The following is an 18,274-nucleotide window of genomic DNA, read 5'->3' on the forward strand; positions in this document are numbered from 1 at the left end:
TGTCCGCTAAATTTTTGCAACTTAATGCCAAAAAAACGGAAATGCTGATTATCGGTCCTGCTAGACACCGACCTCTATTTAATAATACAACTTTAACATTTGACAACCAAATAATAAAACAAGGTGACTCTGTAAAAAATCTGGGTATTATCTTCGACCCAACTCTCACCTTTGAGTCACACATTAAAAGCGTTACTAAAACGGCCTTCTTTCATCTCCGTAATATCGCTAAAATTCGCTCCATTTTGTCCACTAAAGACGCCGAGATCATTATCCATGCGTTTGTTACGTCTCGATTACTGTAACGTATTATTTTCGGGTCTCCCCATGTCTAGCATTAAAAGATTACAGTTGGTACAAAATGCGGCTGCTAGACTTTTGACAAGAACAAGAAAGTTTGATCACATTACGCCTGTACTGGCTCACCTGCACTGGCTTCCTGTGCACTTAAGATGTGACTTTAAGGTTTTACTACTTACGTATAAAATACTATACGGTCTAGCTCCAGCCTATCTTGCCGATTGTATTGTACCATATGTCCCGGCAAGAAATCTGCGTTCAAAAGACTCCGGCTTATTAGGGATTTCTAGAGCCCAAAAAAAGTCTGCGGGCTATAGAGCGTTTTCCGTTCGGGCTCTAGTACTCTGGAATGCCCTCCCGGTAACAGTTCGAGATGCTACCTCAGTAGAAGCATTTAAGTCTCACCTTAAAACTCATCTGTATCCTCTAGCCTTTAAATAGACCTCCTTTTTAGACCAGTTGATCTGCCGCTTCCAGGGACGGCGTGGCGCAGTGGGAGAGTGGCCGTGCGCAACCTGAGAGTCCCTGGTTCAAATCCCACCTAGTACCAACCTCGTCACGTCCGTTGTGTCCTGAGCAAGACACTTCACCCTTGCTCCTGATGGGTGCTGGTTGGCGCCTTGCATGGCAGCTCCCTCCATCAGTGTGTGAATGTGTGTGTAAATGTGGAAGTAATGTCAAAGCGCTTTGAGTACCTTGAAGGTAGAAAAGCGCTATACAAGTACAACCCATTTATCATTTTTATTTCTTTTCTTTCTCCTATGTCCCCCCCTCCCTTATGGAGGGGGTCCGGTCCGATGACCATGGATGAAGTACTGGCTGTCCAGAGTCGAGACCCAGGATGGACCGCTCGTCGGGACCCAGGATGGACCGCTCGCCTGTATCGGTTGGGGACATCTCTACGCTGCTGATCCGCCTCCGCTTGAGATGGTCTCCTGTGGATGGGACTCTCGCTGCTGTCTTGGATCCGCTTGAACTGAACTCTCGCGGCTGTGTTGGAGCCACTATGGATTGAACTTTCACAGTATCATGTTAGACCCGCTCGACATCCATTGCTTTCGGTCCCCTAGAGGGGGGGGGGGTTGCCCACATCTGAGGTCCTCTCCAAGGTTTCTCATAGTCAGCATTGTCACTGGCGTCCCACTGGGTGTGAGTTTTCCTTGCCCTTTTGTGGGTTCTTCCGAGGATGTTGTAGTCGTAATGATTTGTGCAGTCCTTTGAGACATTTGTGATTTGGGGCTATATAAATAAACATTGATTGATAGTGACTCAAAGCGCTTTTACATAGTAAAAGCCAATATCGAAGTTCCATTTAAAGCAGTGCAGGTGGGTATAGTTCTTGGCCCAAGGACACAACTGCGGGGAATAGGATGGCGGCAGCGAGAATCGAACCTGGAACCCTCAAGTTACTGGCACGGCCACTCTACCAACTGATCTATACTGCCCAGTATGGTGAGAAAGAGGTGCACATAAAAATATATAAAAAGATAAAATCAATCTCAATTCTTACTCATCCCGATTTTAAATCGATTCATAATTTAAAGATTAATTAATTAATTAATTTTTTATTTTTTTTAATAAGAGTAATTAATTTAAAAAAAAATAGGCCATTTCCATGCAACTCCAAGGAGCTTTTCTAGTATAGTTTTTTTTTTTTAAATGTTTTATTATTCCACCAAATAATTGTGAGAATCTGATTAGAGAATCGTGTTGAATCGGGAATCAATTTTGAATGGAATCATTACCTGTTAGAATAATTTTGTATAAGTTATCACACAACACTTATGCTTAAAGGCCGTTGCTGTAGTTATTATCAATTGTGCTGAAGTTGTACTTTTCTTTCTGTGCAAAGACACAGTTTGTGGTCTTGCTTTGCAAAGTTTTCTCTTCTCAGCAGTTTGGTTCCAGAACCTGCCTGCTGAGAGCCAAGGACGGACATAGAGTACCATGGAGCGGACGGGACATAGATAGGGCGAAATCACGAGTGTCAGCACATTTCCATTCTGAATAATCATGTATTGTGTCTACTGGGGGTTGGACATCCCAAATAAATAGAGGAGATTGTGGGACTGTACCTCAGAGTGTAGGGTGAAACTGTCACTGAGTGTACAGCCCAATACGTCTCTCCTCATGAGCAAAATTCAACACTGTCTCTGCTTGATTCCTTCTTCTTGTCTTGTGTGATAGATAGTTTGGTGTTTGAACCTAACATTACAACAGGATTTGAAATCTGATCAAAATGTTCTCATCATTTGGATGGGTGGCCAAATACTTTTAATGTATATTTAAATCCCGGCGGCTGCAATATGTTTTTTTAGCCATAATTTCTGAACCAGTGGGCCGCCAGAAGTATCAGATGTAGTCCATGGGGGCCGCAGTTGTAATACACTTTTCCACCACTTGTGGCAGTAATGACAATCTCAAACAAACAGAAGTCTGGAAACGTTTAAGCGCAAAAATTTGGACTAACGAGGTGAATCTGTATTGACTTTGGCATTTTAATTTCATTGACGGTTTAGTTAACAAACATTTAATAGTTTGTAAAAACATTTTTGGTCGGTTATTTATGAGTGCCTTCTTACACAGTATATTTGTTTATTATCTTATTTTTCTAATCGGGCTGACCTAAGTCTAAGGTTTAAGTGTTAAATAAATATTTACACAATATAATCACAGCATTGACCTCTTGGCTACCGTACAACATGGCGCCATTGGATTGATGTGGATCAGTGCCTGGTAGGGATCGCGGGATTCGATCGGGTGCCAAAAAAGGTTCCGGATTTGGTACCATCCCTATTTACAATTGAGTACCACTGAGGCTCATACGGCCCCAAAAATGGGTCCTATGGTTTAGGAACGCTGCTCTAAATAAAGTACATCCAAATTTGGTGGCCATACTATTGTTCTTTCAGAAGATATTTGAAAGTAGTGTAGTCATTTCTGAGAAATACTGCGATTGAACGCAACTTACAATTCGGCTCTGGAAGCATCCCCGCCAAATCCCTCCAAGCTTCCGGAAGTCATGTTGAGCAGCATCGACCTCTTGGCTACAACACAAACACAACATTGAGATGGTTTTATGTACACATGCATACAGTTGCAATCAAAAATGTACATACACTTGTAAAGAACATCATGTCATGAGTTTCCAAACATTTGTACAACTCTTATTTTTTTGTGATGTAGTGATTGGAGCACATACTTGTTGCTCACAAAAAACATTCATGAAGTTTGCTTCTGTTATGAATTTATTATGGCTCTACTGAAAATGTGAGCAATCAATACAGAAATGTTAATATTTGCTTACATGTACCTTCTGCTTACATTTTTCTTGACAAAATTGGTGCCTTTCAGCGAAATACGAATGGCCCATCGAATGCTAAATAACACCGCGCCAGCACCACTTAAGCACTTTGTCCACTTTACATCTGCTGGGACAACTAGAAAGCCTCCACCAGGGGGCAGTGCAGCGTACCCAGATGGAAAATATATTTTGCACAATCAGCCTTTTCATATGAAGCCATAAAGGCATGGAACTACCTTACAACAAACTTGAAAAGTCTAACAGATGACTCTTCATTCACAATCGAAGTTAAAAAGTGGCTTTGGAGCAACCAAAGCTGCTCACACGGTCACTAAGGTTTCCACTATGATTGACACATGAATTTCATGTGTATTATATTTATCCATGAGAGCATTTTTGTTGTAAATTGTGAGGTGTGTGTGTTGAAATCATGCTTGTTTTTACAAATGATGACAGATGTGAACAAGAGCATGTATTGTTTATGTGCGTCGATGTAAATGTGGTGTGGCTATATTATATGTGTCAATGAAAGGAGATTTTGTGACTTTTCTTAATGTGATTACATGCTACAGTATGATTTTATGGTCATAATTTTAATGCATGATTTTTGTATCCCTTTAATTTAGGTAGCCAGGGACTGCAGACGGAAATAAGCTATTTAGCTATAATCTGGTTCATGTTTCTGTGCAATGTCCCTTCAAATCAAGACTGAACTAAACTAAATGTGTTGGTTTTCTGACATGGACTTGTTTCTTCAGCATTGTCCACACGTTTAAGTCAGGACTTTCTAAAACCTTCATTCTAGCCTGATTTAGCCATTCCTTTACCACTTTTGACCTGTGTTTGGGGTCATTGTCCTGTTGGAACACCCAACTGCGTCCAAGACCCAACCTCCGGGCTGATGATTTTTAGCTTGTCCTGAAGAATTTGGTGCAAATCCTCTTTTCATTGTCCCATTTAAGGCAGCAATACAGGCCAAGAGCAAAATACTACCACCACCATGCTTGACGGTAGGATGGTGTTCTCGGGATTAAAGGCCTCACCTTTTCTCCTCCAAACATATTGCTGGGTATTGTGGCCAAACAGCTCCATTTTTGTTTCATCTGACCACAGAACTTTCCTCCAGAAGGTCTTATCTTTGTCCATGTAATGTCAGATGAAACAAAAATGGAGCTCTTTGGCCACAATACCCAGCAATATGTTTTGAGGAGAGAAGGTGAGGCATTTAATACCAGGAACACAATCCCTACCGTCAAGCATGGTGGTGGTAGTATTATGCTCTGGGCCTGTTTTGCTGCCAATGGAACTGGTGCTTTATAGCATCGGTCCCGGTCCCCACATTTTCTACCGGGCCGTAGAGAAAAATTTAATAAATTAAAAAAATGACTGCATTTTCTCCTACTTAACGTTCGCCTGTCCCACTAGACCCATCAATAAGCTTGTTTATAGATGTATGATAAAAATCCTTATATTATAACTTTGTGACATGATACAACGTACAATAATGAGCATATAAAATATAAATGTGAGAGATTGTAACCAAAGGCGGATTTCCATCTGCATCTCATTGCAAGGAAACAAACTAAGGGCTCCCTTGGCAAGTTTCACTGCAATAAGGCGCTTTTGGTAGCCATCCACAAGCTTCTGGCTTACATTTTTCACCACAAAATTGCTGCACTTCAGCTAAATGTGTTGCTTTTCCTGACATGGACTTGTTTCTTCAGCATTGTCCACACGTTCAAGACAGGACTTTGGGAAGGCCATTCTAAAGACTTCATTCTAGCCTGATTTAGCCATTCCTTTACCACTTTTGAGGTGTGTTTGGGGTCATTGTTCTGTTGGAACACCCACCTGCGCCCAAGACCCAACCTCCGGGCTGATGACTTTAGCTTGTCCTGAACAATTTGGAACTAATCCTCCTTTTTCATTGTCCCATTTACTCTGTAAAGCAGTGGTCCCCAACCTTTTTTGCACCAAGAACCGGTTCAATGTAGACATTATTTTCAGGGACCGGCTTTCCACTTGTGCCAAATAAATACAGAAAAAATAAGTGCATGAAAAATCCAACTCACTACGGCGCTGAATTAGTGGGAGCCCTGGGCTTGTTTCCTTGCAATGAGATGCGGATGGAAATCAGCCTTTGGCTACAGTCTCTCACATTTATATTTTATATGTTCATTATCGTACGTTGTATCATGTCACAAAGTTATAACAAACATAATTATTTCTATTATACATCTACGGACAAGCTTATTGATGAGTCTAGTGAGACTGGTGAACGTTAAGTAGGAGAAAATGCAGTCATTTTTAAAATTACTCTGCAGCCCGGTAGCAAATGCGTCACGGACCGGTACCGGTAAACCAGACCAGTGGTTGGGAACCAATGCTGTAAAGCAGCAGTTGCATTGGCAGCAAAACAGGCCGAGAGCATAATACTACCACCACAATGCTTGACGGGAGGGATTGTGTTCCTGGGATTAAAGGCCTCACCTTTTCTCCTCCAAACATGTTGCTGGGTATTGTGGCCAAACAGCTCCATTTTTGTTTCATCTGACATCACATGGACAAAGATAAGACCTTCTGGAGGAAAGTTCTGTGGTCAGATAAAACAAAAATTTAGTTGTTTGGCCACAATATCCAGCAATATGTTTGGAGGAGAAAAGGTGAGGCCTTAAATCCCAGGAACACCATGCCGACAGAGAGTAAATGGGACAACGAAAAAGGAGGATTAGCTCCAAATTGTTCAGGACAAGCTAAAATCATTACCCTGGAGGTTGGGTCTTGGGCGCAGTTGGGTGTTCCAACAGGAAAAAGACCCCAAACACACCTCAAAAGTGGTAAAGGAATGGCTAAATCCGGCTAGAATGAAGGTTTTGGAATGGCCTTCCCAAAGTGTGGACAATGCTGAAGAAAAAGTCGGAAAAGCAACACATTTAGCTGAACTGCAGCAATTTTGTGGTGAAAAAGGGAAGCAGAAGCTTGTGGACGGCTACCAAAAGCGCCGTATTGCAGTTGAAACTTGCCAAGGGACATGTAAGCAAATATCACCATTGCTGTATGTATACTTTGGACCCTCACATTTTCAGTAGAGCCATAATAAATTCATAAAATGAAGGTTTTTGTGAGCAACAAGTATGTGCTCCAATCACTACATCACAAAAAAATAAGAAATGATTGGAAACTCAAGACAGCCATGACATCATGTTCTTTACAAGGATATGTACACTTGACCAGGACTATATACATACATATATATACAAATATATACAGTACACACACACCCACCAGAAAAAGTGTCCCTCTGTTTGATGGAGTCCTGGGTTACATCTTCTTCTTCTGCTTCTTCTTCTTCCTCCCTAGGATGCAGCAAAGAACACAAGCTTGGAAGAGTAGTCCATTTGCTAAGTAAACCTTCCACTCCAATACCCGTTGTTGCGGCAGTCGTCGATCCACTCCCTCATGATGGCGTGGTAGGTGTCCAGGTCGATGGAGACATCTTTGCGCTCGGGGTCCAGCATGTTGCAGAGATCCTCTAGCCCGCTGTCCTCAGGGTGGCGGCTGGTTGTGTGTCGCAGGTAGTCCACGATGTGAGACACGTACACCTTGCCTGAACCATGAAAGGTTTCATGTATTAATACTATTTCTAACTCTGGATGTGTGAATGTCCTATCTACGTACGCCAGCCACCGGTACACCTGAACTGCTTGAATGTCCAGGGTGAGGATGTTGGAATGGTTCTACTTTAATGACAAATGTGGGATATGAAGAACTTATTATTATTGTAGGACAGTCACACATTGATAATAATAATAGATGATTTTTTTGGTGTAGATTCTTGTGTGAATGTTAGACACTCTCACAATAATTAACATTCTACATAAAAATTTTTTTTTATAATTGTTATTAATGTGTGAATGTCTAACATACACACATTAAGATTATACACCAAAAATAATGTATTATTATTATGTGAATGTCCAACATTCACACATCAAGATTCTACACCAGAACAAATCTATTTATTATTATTATTGTGTGAATGTCAAACATTCACTAGGGGTGTAACGGTACGTGTATTTGTATCGAACCGTTTCGGTACGGGGGTTTTGGTTCGGCACGCGGGCGTACCGAACAAGTTCGAAAGCAGAAGTCTTCACAAGCTGCTCTGCTTTCTGCCTCGGTCTCATTGTCCCGCCCACACAACCATCTGATTGGTTACATACAAAGCCAATCAGCAGTGCGTATTCAGACTTCAGAATGATGTAGTCAATGCTTTAGCGTCGAGCAGATATTCGTCTAGCAGGGGAGGAACGGACTCTACCCAAATTATACTAAATACTTCCCAGTCACAACTATTACAAACATCACTATGAGCCCGTTGACCTTCTAGAAACAAACTACAGCTCAGCTCGCTCACAGTATAGGCTTGAGATGAAGGCTAATTAGCTTTATTAATTGTATTATTTATTAATACAATATAATGTAATACATTGACAAAATCTAGTATTATTGTGTGAATGGCCTACATTCACACACAAGATTCTACACCAGAAATGATCTATTTATTATTATCAATGTGGGAATGTCCAACATTCATACATTAAGATTCTAAACCAAAAAAAAAGGAATGTATTATTATTATTGTGTGAATGTCCAACATTCACACATTAGGATTCTCCACCAAAAATAATATATTTATTATTATTGTGTGAATGTCCAACTTTCACACATCAAGATTCTACACCAAAAATCTCACCTCTTTATTATGAGAATGTCCAACATTCACACGCATGATTCTAAACCAAAAATAAAATCTATTTATTATTATTATTATCATTATTGTGTGAATTTCCTACATTCACACACAAGATTCTACACCAGAAATCATGTATTTATTATTATTATCAATGTGTGAATGTCCAACATTCATACATTAAGATTCTAAACCAAAAAAAGGAATGTATTATTATGTTATCATTAGTATTGATGTGTGAATGTCCAACAATCACACATTAAGATTCTCCACCAAAAATAATCTATTATTAGTGTGAATGTCCAACATTCACACATTAAGATTCTACACCAAAAATATCACCTATTTATTATGAGAATTTCCAACATTCACACACAAGATTTTAAACCAAAAATAAAATGTATTTATTATTATTGTGTGAATGTCCTACATTTACACACAACATTCTACACCAAAAATAATATATTTATTATTATTATCAATGTGTGAATGTCCAACATTCATACATTAGGATTCTAAACCAAAACAAAAAGGAATGTATTATTATTATTATTAATGTGTGAATGTCCAATATTCACACATTAAGATTCTACAACAACAAAAAAATCCTGTATTTATTATTATTTTGAGAATGTCCAACATTCACACACACAAGACTCTACGCCAAAAATCTATTTATTATTATTATGGGCATATATGGGGAGAATTGTTCTTAAAAACTATGTAAAACAATGATAAAAAATGTAAACTTTTCAAATGCATGGAAAATGGGCTTACTATTATTTTGACTACTAAAAACTGGTATCATATTTATATATATGTGTATTATATCTGCTGATGTAAATAAAAAAAATTGCCGACATTGGAAAAAAAATGAGATGGATACTTATCAATATGGCAAATATTGGTGCCAATAATCAATACAATGTTTCCTGTTCAAGTAAAACATTTACGCTCTCAAAAGAAAGGTTAGAACAGATGGCCATTTGCACTTAAAGACACGAAACCTTTTTATCACGACTGAAGTTTGAGTGACTGGCTGGATTGTGTGTGTTTGTGGGTGTGTGTGTGCGTGTGTATGTGTGTGTGTGTGTGTGTGTGTGTGTGTGTGCGTTACCTCTGCGCTGCGTGTCGCAGGCGTGGAAGATGGTGTCCAGCAGATTCTCCTCGCAGATGAGGCTGACTTCTGCCATGTTGTTGGCGTCTCCTGTGCACGGAGCAGACAAGAAGCACATGATGCAGACGCTCCTCCAGGCTTCTTCAATAACAACTGCTTAAAAAGGTCAACCACCTCAATGCTTTTTTAAAAATTTTTTTTTTTTTTTTTTACTTTGTGCCAATGGAATGTTGCAGAAAGAAATGCACTTTTACTCCCCCCAAAAAAACATTTATCAGAAGAAACTTTGGAACTGGAGGCCGTGAAAGGCACAAAGAGTCATTGATGCAGAACTCAAGCAGCGTGTTACTTCCTGGGGGTTTCCCACACTTCTTCTAGTTCTTGCTAATTCGTCCACATTTGTGTACACTCACCAGCTTTAGCCTCTAAATGTTACTGCACACTTGTGACGGCTGCAATATATTCATCATAATATATATATATATAATAAAAATAAACTGGGGTCCATCCACCCATCCATTTTCTACCGCTTGTCCCTTTTGGGGTCGCAGGGGGGTGCTGGAGCCTATCTCAGCTGCACTCGGAAGGTGTGGTACACCCTGGACAAGTCGCCACCTCATCACAGGGCCAACACAGATAGACAACATTCACACACAAGATTCTACACCAAAAAAAATAATGTATTATTATTATTATTAATATTAATGTGTAAATGTCCAACATTTTACACCCAAAAAATCCATTTGATTATTATTATTGGTGAGAATGTCAAATATTCACACAAGATTCCACACCAAAAAAAAAATCTATTTATTATTAACATTATTATCATCATCAATGTGTGAATGTCCAACATGCATACATTAAAATTCTAAACCCAACAAAAACAAACATTTATTATCATTATTATGAATGTGTGAATGTCCAACATTCACACATTAAGATTCTACACCCCAAAAATTATTTATTATTATTATTATCATCATCTTTATTGTGATAATGTCCAACATTAATACATAAGATACTACAACAACAAAAATCATCTATTTAGTATTAATAATTTTAATGTGTGAATGTCCAACATTTACACATTAAGATTCTACACCAAAAATCAATGTATTATATTATGAAAATTTCCAACATTCACACATGTATTATTATTATTATTATGAATGTGAGAATGTCCAACATTCAGACAAGATTCCACACCAGAAAAAAATTAATTATTATCATTATTATTATTATCATCATCATCATCACCATGAATTTATTAACGTGGACCCCGACTTAAACAAGTTGAAAAACTTATTCGGGTGTTACCATTTAGTGGTCAATTGTACGGAATATGTACTGTACTGTGCAATCTACTGATAAAAGTTTCAATCAAATCAGTGTGTGAATGTCCAATATTCATACATTAAGATTCTAAACAAAAAAAATTAACCATCATTATTATGAATGTGTGAATGTGCAACATTCACACATTAAGATTCTACACCCCAAACAAATATCTGTTTATTATTTTTATCATCATTATTATTATTATGAGAATTTCCAACATTAACACATAAGATTGTACACCCAAAAATCATTGTATTATTATTTTGACAATGTCCAACATTCACACATTAAGATTTAACACCTAAAAAAACATTATTATGAATGTGAGAATTTCCGCACATTCACACATGAGATTCCACAACAAAAAAAATCTAAATTATTATTATCATCATCATCAATGTGTGAATGTCCAACATTCATTCATTAAGATTCAAAACCAATTTTTTATTATCATTATTATGGATGTGTGAATGTCCAACATTCACACATTAAGATTCTACACCCAAAAAAGTATTCTTCATTTTTATTATTATTATTACTGTGAGAATGTCCAACATTAACATATAAGATTCTACACCAAAAATCTATTTATTATTATTATTATTATTATTGTGACAATGTCACAAATTCACATATTAAGATTTTACACCAAAAAAACCATTATGAATGTGAGAATGTCCAACATTCACACATAAGATTCCACACCAAAAAAAATCTAATTGTTATTAGTATTATCATCATCAATGTGTGAATGTCCAACATTCATACATTAAGATTCTAAACACACACAAGAAAAACATTTTTTATCATTATCATGAATGTGTGAAGGTCCAACATTCACACATTAAGATTCTACACCCAAAAAAACTGTTTATTATTTTTACTATTATTATTGTGAGAATGTCCAACATTAACACATAAGATTTTACACCCAAAAAATCATCTACTTATTATTATCAATGTGGGAATTTCCAACATTCATACATTAAAAATTCTACACCAAAAAAACAACAACCCATTTATCATTATGAATGTGTGAATGTCCAACATTCGCACACTAAGATTGTACACCAAAAAAATCATATATTTATTATTATTATTTTTATTATTATTATTGTAAGAAGGTCCAACATTCACACACAAAATTCTACACCAAAAATGATCTATTACCTAACTTTTCCACTACAAAGGGCCCGTAGCCCAATTGAATATTGACACTGAATTAGTAATCTCACTTTTTCTTAAACATATTCAACAATTATATCTAACCTTATTACACTTTACAACCATGTTAAATGATATGAAAGCATGTCATTAATTAATCACAAAGATTATCATCAAGGCTTAGGTCAGACTGATTACAAATAGAAACTGCAAAAGGGATGAAATAAAAACTGAAATACATTTATATACAATTACAATGCTGATATAAATTAATTCCCGTTAATTGCCAGGGAAGGTTTCCAACTTTGAATATTCCCGGAATTTTGCAACCCTAGACCAGGGGTCGGCAACCCGCGGCTCCGGAGCCGCATGCAGCTCTTTGACCACTCTGATGTGGCTCATACTTGCCGGCCGCCTGGAAAATTCCGTTAGATTTCCAATTTTAATGTCTCTATCAGAAATCTCCCGGGTAAACATTTTTCGATTTTCACCTAGACATCAACCTTGAGGGAGTGCCGTGATGACAATGCCTCTAACACCATTTTTACATGTCATCGTGCCAGGATTTTCACCATGCAATCTGGCTGCCGGCCGTCCGGACATATTTTGGATGCGACCTCTATCTGAACGCATACGCAATTGCAAGGCATACTTGGTCAACAGCCATACAGGTCACACTGAGGGTTGTGATATAAACAACATTTAACACTCTTACTAATATGCGCCCCACTGTGAACCCACACCAAACAAGAATGACAAACACATTTCAGGAGAACATCTGCACTATAACACAACAGAACAAATAGGATACATGGGATTCTGGGTATTTGTTCTGTTCTGTTTATGTTGTGTTATAGTGCGGATGTGCTCCTGAAATGTGTTTGTCATTCTTGTTTGGTTCACAGCGTGGCGCATATTATTAAGAGTGCTAAAGTTGTTTAAACGGCCACCCTCAGCGTAACCTGTATTGCTGTTGAATAAGGATGCCTTGCAGTCTCTTACGTGTGTCTGCAATAGCCTCGTCAAACAATTCTTTGGGCTGGCAAGCTATTTGTACAAGCTGTAGAGGGCGGTAGTGCCATCATTTTATGCCCTTATTATTTTTTATTAGGTGAACACCAGCGTACATTCGAGAGAATAATTAGTCTAAAATTCGGGAATTTCTCGGGCTGGTGTGACGCTGTCAAGCGGCATTCATATACTGTAAAACTCGTGGGCCGCACTAACATTAAATTTTCATATTAAGGTGCGGACCACGTGTCTGAGACCCCTGGTTTATACATAGCACAAAGCAAAAAAAAAAAAACTGTATGCAGTATTATTTCATTATGAATTTCAAAAGGGTTATGTGGCTCCCATTGTTTTCTTTACTTTGTGAAATGGGTCAAAATGGCTGAGTGGTAAAGGTTGCAGACCCCTGCCCTAGACCATTAAGCGTTGTTACAAATGATTACGATTCATTCAAAAATGTATTGTTTTCGACACCCCATAAAACTATTTCGAGCATTTCCGGTTTGGACCTACCTCCGTCTACCAAGGACAGTCTTTTGACTACCAGGGCAGGATAGGGCAGGTCCGAGTCTGAGGAGTTCCCTGTGTTGGCAGAGCTGAAGTTGAGGCAGTAGGACCTGGTACCGGTGCCGGTGCTGGGCGAGGGGGTGAAGGTAGTCTGGGCGCGGCTGCCCGTGAACACTGAGGAAGGGGAGTCTTTGGAGTGGCCGGAGGGGGTGGAGCAGCACCTCTGCCAGGCTTTGAAGGGCTTGACGTCGCTGCCAAAGGTGCTGGTGATGGTGTAGGTGACGTTGGCCGGCGTGGGGGAGGGGCTGGCGGGGGTGCAGGGCGGGACAGGGGGACCATTGTTGTTCTGGAGATGAGCAGAGCTGGGCATCTTCTGATGCTGATCGTTGCAGCGGGCGCCCTTCTTCAAGATGGCTTCCAGGTCGCGCCTGAGGCCGCACTGCGGGCTGTCGAAGCTGCTGGAGGAGAGCTTGGGGATCTGGAAGGGGGAATTGGGCTCGCGGTCGCCGCGCCAGCGAATGGTCTGCAGCTTGCGGCAGATGCTGTCCACCGGGTTGTGGCGTCGCCTTGGAGGCCGGATGTAGTAATCCATGAGGCTGGAGTCTGACCACACAGAGTGAGATGGAAAATAGCCTTTTTTTAACATTTCAGAGCAGAAATTTATTTCATATGAACCAAATGCGGATGTTTCTACCGGTAATTTACTCATCGGTTAAGACGTGGGTGTCCAAAGTGCGGCTCAGCAGCACAGTCTAAGAATACTACTACAAAAAAGGCGGAAAAAAGGGCAAAGAAGTGAAATATAACCAGAAAATAACACAAAAGCTGCCATGCCAGCTGTATTTATTGATTTATTTTTTAAAGTGTCCTCGCTCGAAAATGAGAATGAGAATCACCACCTCCAAGTCCGAGTCCATGGTTCTCGCCCGGAAGAGGGTGGAGTGCCATCTCCGGGTTGGGGAGGAGACCCTGCCCCAAGTGGAGGAGTTCAAGTACCTAGGAGTCTTGTTCACGAGTGGGGGAAGAGTGGATCGTAAGATCGACAGGCGGATCGGTGTGGCGTCTTCAGTAATGCAGACGTTGTATCGATCCGTTGTGGTGAAGAAGGAGCTGAGCCAGAAGGCAAAGCTCTCAATTTACCGGTCGATCTACATTCCCATCCTCACCTATGGTCATGAGCTTTGGGTCATGACCGAAAGGATAAGATCACGGGTACAAGCGGCCGAAATGAGTTTCCTCCGCCGGGTGGCAGGGCTCTCCCTTAGAGATAGGGTGAGAAGCTCTGCCATCCGGGAGGAACTCAAAGTAAAGCCGCTGCTCCTCCACATGGAGAGGAGCCAGATGAGGTGGCTCGGGAATCTGGTCAGGATGCCACCCGAACGCCTCCCTAGGGAGGTGTTTAGGGCATGTCCAACCGGTAGGAGGCCACGGGGAAGACCCAGGACACGTTGGGAAGACTATGTCTCCCGGCTGGCCTGGGAACGCCTCGGGATCCCCCGGGAAGAGCTGGACGAAGTGGCTGGGCTACCCTACTTAGGCTGCTGCCCCCGCGACCCGACCTCGGATAAGCGGAAGATAATGGATGGATGGATGGATGAATGGATCGCTTGAAAAAAATAATGTATTAAAATCAGTGTTGTGAATTATTGAATTATTTAAGGCTACAATTACGTACAAATATTAATTTTTTTAAATATTTTGGGGGAAAAATATTGCCTATTTTTTGCGATGGCCATAAAAAAGAAAAACCTGTTTTTTTGGACAAAACAAGCACAAAATGTATTTCTTTATTATAAAAACTGATAATCAACAAAGTTGATCTATTATTGCACAAATAATACTGAATTAAAATTTATGTTATGAATTATTGACCCATTTAAGGCTCCAATTGCTTCATATCAAATAATACACATTTGACATTTCATGTTTTTTTTTGGTCCAAAAAAGGGCGCATAATATATATATATATATATATATATATATACATATAAAAACATAGACAATGTTGAAAGTGACCATGTTATGAATTATTGACCCATTTAAGACTCCAAATACTTAAAAAAAAATCTACATTTGACATTTTTTGGTCAAAAACAGCATAAAAGAAATATATACATATATATATATACACACACACATACATACAATATATGTATATATATATATATATATATATATATATATATATATACACACACACACACATACAATATATATATATATATATATATATATAAAAACATAGACAATGTTGAAAGTGACAATGTTATGAAATATTGACTCATTTAAGACTCAAAATACTTCAAAACAAATCTAGATTTGACATTTTTTGGTCAAAAACGGCATAAAAGAAATATATACATATTTTTATATATAAAAACAATCGACAAAATGTTGAAAGTGTTAAAAGCATATATATATATATATACACAAACCCTGTTTCCATGTGAGTTGGGAAATTATGTTGGATATAAATATAAACAGAATAAAATGATTTGCAAAGCCTTTTCAACCCATATTCAATTGAATGCACTACAAAGACAAGATATTTGATGTTCAAACTCCTAAACTTTTTTTTTTTTTGCAAATAACTTAGAATTTCATGGCTGCAACACGTGCCAAAGTAGTTGGGAAAGGGCAGGTTCACCACTGTGTTACATCACCTTTTCTTTTAACAACACTCAAACGTTTGGAAACTGAGGAAACTAATTTTTGAAGCTTTGAAAGTGGAATTCTTTCCCATTTTCGTTTTAAGTAGAGCTTCAGTCGTTCAACTTTCCGGGGTCGTATTTTACGCTTCATAATGCGCCACACATTTTCGATGGGAAACAGGTCTGCACTGCAGGCGGGCCAGGAAAGTACCCGCACTATTTATTTACAATGCCACGCTGTTTTAACACGTGCTGAATTTGGCTTGGCATTGGCAAAAAGGGCATGAAACAAAAAAAATACATAATGTTCACATTGAATTGTTTTTAACTTCAAAACCAATAGTTACCTGCAGATGATCCAAGTGATTAATAATTTAATACACACACATGACTTTATTTTTATTTTTTATATTCTTATGACTGAGACCATTCTAGGACCTAACTTGAGGGGAGCCTTAAAGATGAAAAAAATCTATATTGTGTTGGTTTTTGAAAATGAAAAAAATTAAAATGCCCCCGCATGCTTTATTTGTCAGTGTGTGGCCCTCGGTGGAAAAAGTTAGGCCCCTCTGGGTTAAGCTGCTTGTTGACAATAATACACAACAATATACTTACTTAACATAACAACTAAAAAGCAGCCAGGTTGAGTATTAATTGTTATTAGCTCCAATTATGATGAAAATGTAAAATGGGGCGGTATAGCTCGGTTGGTAGAGTGGCCGTGCCAGCAACTTGGGGGTTGCAGGTTCGATTCCCACTTCCGCCATCCTAGTCACTGCCGTTGTGTCCTTGGGCAAGACACTTTACCCACCTGCTCCCTGCCGTTGTGTCCTTGGGCAAGACACTTTACCCACCTGCTCCCAGTGCCACCCACACTGGTTTAAATGTAACTTAGATATTGGGTTTCACTATGTAAAGCGCTTTGAGTCACTAGAGAAAAGCGCTATATAAATATAATTCACTTCACTTCACAAGACGTAATTAGCTACCATGAATTGATTAACTCCTTCACATCGAGAGGAGCCAGATGAGGTGGTTCGGGCATCTGGTCAGGATGCCACCCGAACGCCTCCCTAGGGAGGTGTTTAGGGCACGTCCAACCGGTAGGAGGCCACGGGGAAGACCCAAGACACGTTGGGAAGACTATGTCTCCCGGCTGGCCTGGGAACGCCTCGGGATCCCCCGGGAAGAGCTAGACGAAGTGGCTGGGGAGAGGGAAGTCTGGGTTTCCCTGCTTAGGCTGTTGCCCCCACGACCCGACCTCGGATAAGCGGAAGATGATGGATGGATGGATGGATGGATGGATGGATGGAATTGATTAACTTATTCGGGTTGTACGGAATATGTGATGAACTGTGCAATCTACTAATAAAAGTTTCAATCAATCAATCAGTCAATCAGAAGGCTTAAAGGTCTAATTAGGCAGCAGGTGCGCCGAATTAATGAGCTAATAATTCTGCTGGCGCACCAATATTTGTTCATTTGCAATTTTGCTAATCAAATAATACGATTAATCGTCGAACAATGCAGTAGTCGTCGAACAATGCAGTAATCGTCAACCACAAACACAATCATTCCACGTACCAGTTAAAGGAGGCAAAGTACTTCTTTTCCGCTTTCCCACCACTCGACACTCCGGAGGGCGGCAGTTAGACACCAAATAAATCACTTAACCTTGAGTTGTGTTCGCAAAGGACACAAAATGACTTTTAGTTTAGACTTTGTGTTTCCGTCATCAGCTTGATTGGAAAAATCTCCGATGTAACCGTCCGCCACACGCGCATGCGCACTGAGTAGCCAGGATGCACCTGTTGAGAGGCCTGTCGGGGAGACCGGGACGCTTAAAAGTCAGCACACAGCGACACTAGGCGGCCAAAAGGTGAAACTACACCCAACTGACACAAGCTTTTTTCTAGCCCACAGCGACACTATGCGGCCAAAAGGTGAAACTACACCCACTCTAGCAATGGAATAGAATAGAACAGTGGTTCTCAACCTTTTTTCAGTGATGTGAACATTTATTCAATTCAAGTAAGCCCTAATCAGAGCAAAGCATTGTTGGTTGAAAAAAAGACACAAAGAAGTCAAATACAGCACTACGTCATCAGTTTATAATTTATTAAATT

General features: G+C 39.5%; 1 protein-coding gene across 16 annotated transcripts in view; it reads right to left on the minus strand.

The window, feature by feature from the left end:
* lrmp (lymphoid-restricted membrane protein) overlaps positions 1 to 18,274 on the minus strand; it is a 135,786-nt gene that overhangs the window by 105,255 nt on the left and 12,257 nt on the right. For 13 of the 16 annotated variants that reach the window (XM_061914067.1, XM_061914065.1, XM_061914073.1 and 10 more), the window contains exons 1-6: positions 17,733 to 17,969; positions 13,504 to 14,100; positions 9,475 to 9,564; positions 7,031 to 7,211; positions 6,890 to 6,960; positions 3,272 to 3,347 (exon numbers count right to left, since the gene is read on the minus strand). In XM_061914067.1, coding sequence (XP_061770051.1) covers positions 3,272 to 3,347; positions 6,890 to 6,960; positions 7,031 to 7,211; positions 9,475 to 9,564; positions 13,504 to 14,089 — 1,004 coding nt within the window. In that variant the 5' untranslated portion in view covers positions 14,090 to 14,100; positions 17,733 to 17,969. Of the gene's footprint in view, positions 1 to 3,271; positions 3,348 to 6,889; positions 6,961 to 7,030; positions 7,212 to 9,474; positions 9,565 to 13,503; positions 14,101 to 17,732; positions 17,970 to 18,274 lie in introns of those variants that run through there. The other 3 variants (XM_061914062.1, XM_061914063.1, XM_061914074.1) reach the window with 2 other exon arrangements.

The sequence above is a fragment of the Nerophis ophidion genome, linkage group LG10 (assembly GCF_033978795.1).
Source record: "Nerophis ophidion isolate RoL-2023_Sa linkage group LG10, RoL_Noph_v1.0, whole genome shotgun sequence".
NCBI lineage: Eukaryota > Metazoa > Chordata > Actinopteri > Syngnathiformes > Syngnathidae > Nerophis > Nerophis ophidion.